The sequence below is a fragment of the Solanum stenotomum genome, chromosome 2, assembly GCF_019186545.1.
Source record: "Solanum stenotomum isolate F172 chromosome 2, ASM1918654v1, whole genome shotgun sequence".
Lineage (NCBI taxonomy): Eukaryota > Viridiplantae > Streptophyta > Magnoliopsida > Solanales > Solanaceae > Solanum > Solanum stenotomum.
The window spans coordinates 51225171-51236091 of NC_064283.1; the positions used below are offsets into that span (position 1 = coordinate 51225171).

At 31.0% G+C, this 10921-nt stretch overlaps 1 protein-coding gene and 1 pseudogene across 1 annotated transcript; both read right to left on the bottom strand.

The window, feature by feature from the left end:
* Positions 1 to 782: 782 nt before the first annotated feature.
* On the bottom strand, positions 783 to 3890 carry LOC125856076 (uncharacterized; annotated as a pseudogene).
* Positions 3891 to 9908: 6018 nt separating this feature from the next.
* On the bottom strand, positions 9909 to 10625 carry LOC125856077 (protein CUP-SHAPED COTYLEDON 2-like). Its single transcript, XM_049535660.1, has one exon. It carries the CDS (start codon positions 10623 to 10625, stop codon positions 9909 to 9911), a length of 717 nt encoding a protein of 238 aa, XP_049391617.1.
* Positions 10626 to 10921: the final 296 nt, after the last annotated feature.

Here is a 10921-nt window from a genome sequence, read left to right on the forward strand (position 1 = left end):
TAAAAGCTTCCTTCGCTATCGCTCAACAACGACGGGACAAAGAAACTAGTCACTAATGGTTTTTGGGATGGGGATCCAAAATGTTCGCGAATTTCCTTTAGGGACGTTATTTCTGGTCTCAAATAGACCAAATATATCTTGGGAAATACGTTTTTCAGGTCGATAAAACTCTATAACGATCACCAAAAACTAGTTGTAATAATCTTTAGAGACGATAGAAATCTGGTCCTAGTAATCTCTAGCTACCATTAAAGACATGTCCTTAGAATTGCTTTAAAGACGAGAACTATCTGGTCCTAGAAATACCTTTAGCGACTCACCAACCTCGTCCTAGAATAGCTTTAGCGACTATCAACAACTCCCTCCTAGAATACCATTAGAGACGAGCAACAAGCTGCCTGGACATAGATTGGCCTTTAGAGACTAGCCATAATTCTTGTCCTTGATTGAGCACTAATACATTTCAACAAATATCGAATTGCTACTAAAAAAATTTCTACGAAAACATGATATATATAAAGAGAAGAGACAGCGAAAATAAGATATATGTAAAGAAAGCAATTCATTACAATAAACTAGTTGACATCCATGATATTGATTTCAATAATTGTTTAACGAAAAAACATAGCTAACATCCGAGTTAGACTAATATCAAGTTTTACATTAAATTTGTAGAAAACTAATAATAGTGAGCTCATTCATTTTCTTCGAAACATGTATCTTGCACAGAAGAATAAACATAAGGTAGGCAAAAAATTAAAAGTTCCAATCTTCATCGAGTGTTATCCAGATACATCAACAAAAGCTGCAAGAAAATACGAAAAAAATTCATTAGAAAGACTTTGAGATGCATTAACCGAGAATCTAATATCTATTTTAAAGATTTACAACTAAGTATATAACATCAGTCAGATAATAAAAATGAAAGAAATGAAAAGGAAGCTTCCTTTCTTAGAAGTTGGGCACCGCTAAAGTCAGTAAGGTGTCCCATCATTTTGTTGTCAAGTAACACATTGCTAGGCTTAAGATCAAAGTGAATAATCGGAACTGAGTAACCATGATGGAGAAATTCCAAAGCAGATGCAAAGTCAAACATGACATCAATTTCTGCATTATAGTTGAGCCGCGAGAATATAGCAATTAATTATTTAAGCTCTTGTTTGGCATGTACTCAAGTATCAGTGCTTAAAAATCCAAGTTACTATAGTTGCTAATTATTTTGGTGAGATTTCTGTGACGAAGATTTAGAAAGATTTCACATTTTCTGTCAAAGGTTTGAAACATGCCTTCCATCTGCACATTGAAAGCTTTGACAACTACAGTCATCCCATCTGCAACTGTCCCTTTGTAAACAGAACCGAAACTTCCACTACCTAGCAAATTATTTACATCAAAGCCGTGAGTTGCTCTTTGAAGTTCACAATAAGAAATTCTTTGTGGTGCTACCTCAGGTGACCATTGTTTTACCTCAGGTGGTCCACAACATTTTTCAACAATCTCTATACTAGATAGAGATGGATCTTCTTGAACTATTTTCTCAAGTTGAGCCTACAAAATATATAAAAGGACATTTTCTATCAAAACGTATAACAATTTCAGGCTATTTACTTATTCAATTTACCAAACGTACATGTTTTTCAATTGCTTCAGGTTTAACAAACTTGTTATCTTTTTTACGAGTCTCAAAGAAAATAGTCGTCAAATCTGGTGGATTGGCATCTTTCCCACCCTTTACATCAAATTCAAACACGTCAATCCGATATACAAGAAAATAGACCAAAATACAGCCTAGTATAAATTTTAGGAATCACATAGTTTTAATATGAAATTACAATCTATCCCTATTTAGTTTGTAATTACATTAATCCCTGACAAAGTAAAACAACTCGGATACATAATATGTAGCTCGGATACATTAAGAACTATCTCGGATACATTATAAAATAAACCAGATACATAATATGTAGCTCGGATACATTATAAAATAATTTAGAATTAGAAGAGAAATAAGGGATTTTAGATGTTTTTAGAAATAGAAGGGAATATTGGAAATAAGGGAAACATAAGACGTGTATTTCAGTAATTTTTCCAATAAAGAATGGTATAAAAAGAGCATTTCGTGGCCCATTTCTGCTTCCCGCTGCTACTGTTGTGCAAAGGAAAACTATGCTTTGGCCCATTTTATTTTCTGAAAATCCTTGTATACACTGAATGTATACATTTGTATATAGGCTGTATTTTAGTCTATTTTCTTGTATATCAGATTATATACCAAGTGTATACAGCTCACTTCAGCTTTCGAATACCTGTATTTTCGTTTCAACCCTGTAGTTTAGTATTTTTTTATCTGTTTATTAAGTGTATACAGTCCATTTTTGGACTTTCGAACATCTATATCAGCTCTATTTCTACATGTTCATCAGCTTCTTTATCTTGGAAATGGGGTTGACTCGAGAAAGGGTAGAGTTGGGCCTCCACGGCCCATTCGGAATGAAAAGAGGAAGGTAATAGAGTTCAAAGAACTCACCCGAAGTCACATGAAAATAGCAAGAAGATAGATTATTAGCCTTTATTCATGAAGATGAATATTTACAAATGAGCTAAATTAATCACTAGAAAACTTAGGCATATTAATGGCATAATATGAATGCACTTTAACAACAACTTATTAACTATGTAACAAATATTCATTCTTCCAAATCAAAAGCCAATAGACTAAAACCTTCTGATCCTAGGCATAAATGAGTTACTGGAAGACAAACCGGGATGGAGAGCAAAGGAGACGATGAGCTTCCACCACCAACGGAGCTTTGCCAGAAAGCTTGAATGAAAACTTCAAGGGCTAAACCTTAAGAAAAAATTCGAACCTTCAAGCTTTTGACTATCTAAGTCGATTTCTTTATAAAAGAAAATGTCTTGGATTTGTGTCAAGAGCGTCTCAATAAAATTAGTAGTCTAACACCAAATTATAATAAGAGGTCTTAAATACACATGCACTAAAATATTATTGATTTAGGGTTGCCCTTTTTTATTCTTACATAATTGTGTTTAGTGTTTAACTTTACATGATAATATTATTATTTATAAAGCAAAGAACTAGAAGAGGTTAGACATTTGTTTGCAATATATTGTGTTGAATTCGAACCCCTTCATCGAAAATAAAAAGATAAATATAAGGATTTTTTTCCATTCTTTTGATGAGCTATCCATATAAGATTTTATTGTGTATACATAACTAACCATTGAAGACAAAATAGGGATGATCAAGATAATAAAAGAAGAAATTGTACTAATATTTTAAAAAACTACTCATGCAACAATTCGTCCTCAACCGCAAATTCATATTTTGCTAATTAGTTGATCATAATTACCTTCAAATAGAGGTTCCACTAATCCATCAACATCTTCATCCTTAACATCATTATTATTTTCCTTTTCTTCTTTTTTCTTCTCTTTAATTCTACAAATGACAAATATATCCTTGTTCTTGCTTTTCTTAATATACTCATCTGGCAAAAAATATTCCTTTGTTCACTTTGATCTTTTTCAATACCACTTTTATACCTCAAACTTCTCTTATATCAAATTATAATATTTCTATTTGATTTATCTCTAATGGGGAATATCACTTGTTTGGCCACTCCAAGTCCCACTCCCAACTGTTCTTGAGAATCTCATGTTCGAATTATTGATCGCGTAAGAAAGTAACATGTCTTCTCTCCATCGATAATTTGCCATGGCTCTAAGTCTCCAAATAGGTCATTTAGTTTGATAGCATGGGGACGTGGAAAAATTCCATCAAGCATGAATCTTTTTAGATGGTTGATCAACTCTTTATTACTAGGATGGACTCGAAAACCTAAACTATGCTTAGATCTTGATAAAGCCATGTTATTTGTAAAAAAATTTGGTAGGTGTAAAAAGATTGGTGTAATAGAATTGAATTGAATGTAGTGGAGTTTATATAATATGTTAATTAAGCCTAATCTATCTAATATTGGGATAGATAATATTTGGTAATTAATTCCGTGAGAAACGTAATTACTATTGGGATAGTGTTGGCGGTATAAAAGTGTAGGGAAAAGTTAATATTTGACTTAATTTCGCAATTCTCTCCTTAATTAATTCCGTAAGAAACGTATTTACTAAATTTGACCCCAAGTTATGTAATTTCAATAATTGACGGTTCTAGGTTAATTTTTTCATTTATTGATAATCAATTATTTGTTTCAATATTGGAAAATAAGTACCCTTTGATTTTAGTTATGTCACATTTTTTAGATTTTGAAAATTAACCTTTATTTTTAACTGAAAATTTATAATTTGAATATTTTTTTTTATGTATTTATAAATTACAAAAAAATAATTATAAGTCACAATAATTAAAATTTGTAAAATATTTGAAAGGTGTATTACAATTTTTTGGAAGCGACTCCAGTCCAGTAGAGGTTCTGTCTATGTCCTCCAGTGAGACATTAGATGCTTTACACGTGTCCCATAAATGTTTCATTGGATCGATTTGTTTTATTCTTTAACTAGGGTTAACTTTTTTTTTTATCCGTCTCCACAAGAAAAAAAAATATTTCTCTTTCCTCCATTTCATCTTAATAAAACTATCTTTAATATTTGAAAAGAAAAAAAAAAAACTATCTTAATAGTGTTTAAGGAGGAAGACATGGTACATCGAAATAATTTCACAAAATATTGGAATTTATTATCATCTATTTTTGATAAAAAAAAATTATAAGACTTTGTTACGATTTTTTCTTTAGTGAAATTAGATACTCCCTCCGTCCAATTTTATGCGAGGTAGTTTGACTCGGTACGGAGTTTAAGAAAGAAAGGAAGACTTTTAAAACTTGTGGTCCAAAATGAATGATAAAAATTTTGTGTGGCTGTAAATCATTTCATTAAAGGTAAAATCGATATTTTATAGTTAAAATTTTACTTAATATAGAAATGTGTCATTCTTTTTTGGACGGACTAAAAAGGAAAGTAAGTCACATAAATTGGGACAGAAGGAGTAATTAAACTAGGCTGAAATTAAAAATTGTGTTAGGAATTGTATATTGTCTTTCTATCGATAAAATTGAGATTTTCAATAATTATGTGTTGCTTTGCTACCCTCTTTTTCAAAGTGAATTTTCAAAAAAGAAGAAGTTAATTTTGCAATCTGTTTATTGGTTTTGTTATTTATTTTTATGTTAAAAACTTATTTTGAACAAGATATCATACTAGAAATAGAGAAGAGGATATAAATCAAAAATAAAAAGAATAGAGGGGACAACATGACAAAGAAGATGTATTACTATTTGACCGTGAAAATATAAATATTTGGAAAGAGATAAGGACCATTGTAAAAATAATTAACCCTAATTAAAGGATGATCAAATCAATTCATTAAAATTTTTATGGGATGCGAGTAAAGAATCTAATGCTCCACTGGAGAAAATGGACAGGAGCCGCTTCCCAATTTTTTCACTAAAGTGATATAAGAAAAAATGGAAAAATATATATATAGACACTTCTACAGAAATTTATGATATTATTAGTTACCTAAAAAAATATATTATGATTTTAACCTTGAGATTTGAGCACAAAGATATTTGATATTCTATTTGGTCACAAGTATACGATCATAATGCATCTTAAAATCTATACAAAGATGTGATATCCATGTTTGAATAATAATTTAAAGTTGTAGTAGGAATTCTAAGTTTAGAATTTGTTGTTTTTGATATTTACTTAATTAATGTCTAGTTAAGATTTATTTGTCCTAATTCTATATAGAATAGATTTTTTAATCCTAATGTAATTTGGTTTCTTGCTTTTATAATAGGGTTATGACTAGTTATATAGAAATATACAAAATAGAGAGAACTTGAATTAAAATTCAAGAACTTTTGAGTTTATAAATTAAATAGTTTCATTTAAAGTTGAAGTTGCATAATGGGTTACAGTAAAGTAATGGAGGCAAGACTACGGTTTGTGAAATCTGATGACAAGAAAATCAAGCATTTGCAACTATTAAGTGCTACCATGATTTGCAAGATGAAACTCCGCACCGCACACCAAAAAGCTTTTCAGGATTTTGAAAATATTGTCATAGCTCGTGGAAATTTCAGACCTCAAGACATGTTAATTGAGAATATTAAAACTGATAATAATGATGATGATTATGACAACGAGGAGGAGGAGAAGAAACCGAGCAGTCATCTTGATTGCATGGTTTCTGTTTTGAATATATTCCGCAAGTTTCTTCGTCTAACCCCTAGTGCACAAGAGGTCAAGGTGGAACATCGCAAAGGTGGAAAAAAGATATAATACTAGCTAGTTAGGATTCTCTTCATATTTTATGTCTTTTATGTATAACCATTTCTCTAATTTTAGTCAAGTATTATTATTGAATTAAGATACAAGAACTTTTTAGTTTATAAATAAAATAATTTTCTTTAATTGGTATGAAAGTTTTTTACGATCCTCCAACTGATGACTATAATCTAGATGAATATGTTTTTTTTTTTTGATTAAATTTTGGACTAGTGGTCCGTTTATTTCATTTCAACAAAAGTCAAACACAAGTCGGCAAAGAGCCCAAATTAAACAAAAGTCAGATGGCCCAAATTAGGAAATAAACTATGTCTTCTTCTCCTAAGGTCTATTGCCTCCATGTTTCTTGTCCCCTTTTCCTTATCCTTGCACGTTCTCCTTCTCTAGAATTAATTCCTCCATGGACAGGAAGGTGTTTTATCAGCTCGCAAAGGTAGTCGCCTGCTGACATTTTTCCACTCCCAACTACTGCTGACTTTCTTTTTTGTAGATGTGAATCCGGTGGAGGTGTTTGGAGTTCGAGAAGACCTCTCTGTTGGGACTTAACCATGTCTCTCCTTCGGAAGACTTTGAGTACAACCTGTTGTATCGAGTTTGCTCTCTAGTGGAAAAATCAGTTTGAGATCACCCTTTTTGCTGGTCATTTTTGTAAACTGAAGTGGCTCTAAGCTAGTAGGCTTTGACATAGCTAGATCGTCTCTTCGAAGACATAACTTCGATCTGTAAGTATTATAGCTATGTGTTTCTGGTTTGTACATGAACTAGCTTAGCATGTTGGATTAATCCACCTTGTTTTAATTCGCAATGATGAAATTTGTTGTTTATCCATGTTAATGATTCGTCTGCCCCTCCTTGGTAGATTGTGAAAACTTTGTATTTGTACAAACTCTGCTTGATCTAGGGCCATGTTTACCAGGTAGTTTGCTAATTGATTAGCCTCCCGAAATATATGTTTTACCTGAACATTTTTCCTTGCTATGCTCTGCTGTATGCTCTCTATTTTTTCAGCTTATGACCAAGGAATCTTCCACTGTTTTAGCAACATATTTTTTAGAGTCAATGAGTCTGTTTCCAGTATGATCTTCTGAAAATTGTGTGTTTTGTAGTACTACATCGCCTTCAACACACCCATAATCTCAGCTTCCATATTTATTGCCTCTCCTATGATTTGTGCCTCAGCATAAATTAAATCCCCCCTGCTATTCCTAATGTTGAATCCATATGAACTCTGTCCAGGATTTTCCCTACATGCGCCATCTGTGTTGCATTTCACCCACTCTGGGTTTGGTTTATCCCAACACACTATTCTAATAAATGACAGCTATATATAAGTTTCTTCATCGAAATGCCCAACTGATTTGAATATGTCTTCCACGTATAAATTTCTTAGAACATCTCCTCTAGTAGTTTAATAATCCTATGAAATAGATGCCAAAATAAATCCATTTTTTAAAACCTCACTTAATACACATCTATGTTTAAATTTCTTGTGATAGGTATATAAACAAAAAAATAATATGTTGAAAATATTCATGTATAATCTAGACAAATATTGTTGGAGGAGGAGGTGGGGGTAGGCGTGTGGGGTGGTGGGGAGGGAGACAAGGAGCAAGGGGGTATTGGTGAAGATGAGTCAATAAGGTATGCTAGAGGGGTGGTATACTATCGGGGACACGATCAATGTGAAATATCACGTGTGAAACTTGTTACGTAAAAAATAAAATAGACAGATTGTTATCAACTGTTAATAGATTATATTGACAGTGTAGAGTTTTTTCCATTGATAAACTCTTTGAGTTGACTTGTGTTGATGTGTATACAACACAAAAGGTTAATGATTAAGTTTATTCCATTTTAGTTTCCATTAAAATTTGTAGTTGTTGCTAAAATTCATGTTTTACATAAGAATTGTTAATTGTGTTTGCATACATAGTTAATTTGCTTCAAAGTCAATATAAATCTCTATCTACTGATTTCTATTGATATAAGCAGCAATAATTGGTTGCATTCTCGAAATCACGCAACTTAGATGTTTGTATTTATGTTTACAATAATGTAATTGGATTCAAATTTATTTGTTTGCAATAAATAGAGGTTTGTTTGAATGCTTGACACATTGAGTCATTAAAAGTGTTTGTTTTCAAAAAAATAAAATCATTCATTAGCAATAATTGGTTGCATTCTTGACGTTCTTTTTTTAGATTAGGCTCATCAATAACTATTGACATTTTTATTAGTTCAAAGGATACATGTCCCTTTCCTTACAATCAAATGGCCTTCCGCTCCTCTCTCTTTGTTTCGATGAAAGCCTCAACGCTCGCGCAAGTGTATTGTTGAGGTAGACAAGAATTTGCTGACCTACTTGCTCTAGAAAAGTTTAAGTAATATGTATTCATTTTCTCTAAAAGAAATTGTCTTGGATCTGTGTTAAGAACGTCTCAATAAAATTAATAGTCTAACACCAAATTATAATAAGAGGCCTTAAATATTTATACACATGCACAAAAACATTAAGTATTAATTTAGATTTGCCTTTTTTATTCTAATATAATTCCTTTTGCCATTTAACTTCACATGGTAATATTATTATTTATGAAACTAAAAATTAAAAGAGGTTAGACATTTGTTTGCAATATATCACTTGCATTCAAGCTCCTTCCTCGAAAAAATAAGATAAATATAAGGGGTTTCTTTCTTTCTTTCTTTTGATGAGCTATCCATATAAAATTTTATAACCTAATGTAACCAAAAAAAAAAAAAAAAAACTTGATAGCATTTCTATTTGCATGCCTATAAACATTATAATTCAATCATTTCAAGTACGGACTCAATGCTTGAATTCTCAGATGGATTAATTCCATTAATTTTCCATAATCTCCATGTTCAACATTATTGTTTAATGTGCTTGTACTTGCTTCATAATTTGTCCTCACTTTCATAATTACTCTCTAACTGATTGTCATTATCGTTGCTAATTACTTGATCAATGATCATAATTACCTCCAAATAGATTATCTACTAATCCATGTCACTTTTATTAGTTCAAGTGTATTGTTGAGGTAGACAAGCATTTGTTGACTTGCTTGCTCTGGAAAAACTTAAGTATTATGTTTTCTTTTTTTCTAAAAGAAAATATCTTGGATCTGTGTCAAGAACGTCTCAATAAAATTTATAGTCTAACACCAAATTATAATAAGAGGCCTTAAATATTTATACACATGCACAAAAATATTATTAATTCAGGATTGCCTTTTTTTATTCTTAGTTCATTGTTTTTTGCGTTTAGCTTCACATGGTAACATTATTATTTATAAAAATAAAAAATTGAAAAGGTTAAACATGTGTTTGCCATATAAACAAAACAAGGATGATCAAGCTATTAAAAGAAGAAATTGTATTAATTAGTTTTCTTCAATATTTAAAGACAAATACTCATGCAACAATGTATCCTCAACTGCAAATTCATATTTTTCTAAACGAAAATTATTCACATTCAAGCTATTATTAGTTTATAACCTAATGACAATGTAACAAAAAAAAAGTACTTGATAGCATTGCTATTTGCATGCTTATAAACATTAAAACTCAATCATTTCTAATACAGACTCAATGCTTGAATTCTCATATGGATTGATTCCATTATTGTTTAATGTACTTGTACTTGCTTCATCACTTGTCCTCACTTCATAATTACCCTCTAATTGATTGTCATTATCATTGCTAATTACTTGATCATAATTACCTTCAAATAGATAATCCAGTAATCCATCAACATCTTCATCCTTAACATCATCATCATCGTCATCATTATTATTTTCCTCATCATTTTTTGTCTTCTCTTTAATTCTAGAAATGGCAAATATGTCCTTGTTCTTGCTTTTCTTAATATACTCATCTGGCAAAAAATATTCCTTCAAAAGCCATTTTTCACTTTGATATTTTTCAATACCACTTTTATACCTCAAACTTCTCTTATATCCAATTATAATATTTCTATTTGATTTATCTCTAATGGAAATACCACTTGTTTGGCCACTCCAAGTCCTACTCCCAACTGTTCTTGAGAATCTCTTGTTCGAATTATTGAATTTCTTTAATCGCGTAAGAAAGTAACATGTTTTCTCTCTATCGATAATTTGCCATGGCTCTAAGTCTCCAAATACGTCCTTTAGTTTGCTAACATGGGGACGTGAAAAAATTCCATCTAGCATGAATCTTTTTAGATGGTTGATCAACTCTTTATCACTAGGATGGAATCGAAAACCTAAACTATGCTTAGATCTTGATAACGCCATGTTATTTGTAATTTTTTTTTTTGGTATATGTAAAAAGATCGATGTAATAGAATTTAATTGAATGTAATTGAGTTTATATGATATGTTGATTAAGCCTAATCTGTCTAGTATTGTGTTAATTAAGCCTAATCCATCTAGTGTTCGGATAGTTGGCGGTATTATACAAGTGTTAATTAAGCCTAATCCTCTAAATTTTTGCTAATTACCAAATTTGACTACTAGTCCTCTAATTTTTTTGTTAATTACCAAATTTGACTATTGACAGTTGTCAGTTTGCTTTAACCCCGAGTTTTTTT

Bases quoted from the DNA above. Each gene is read 5' to 3' on its own strand.
- LOC125856077 (XM_049535660.1), bottom strand. From the start codon at position 10,625: ATGGCGTTATCAAGATCTAAGCATAGTTTAGGTTTTCGATTCCATCCT.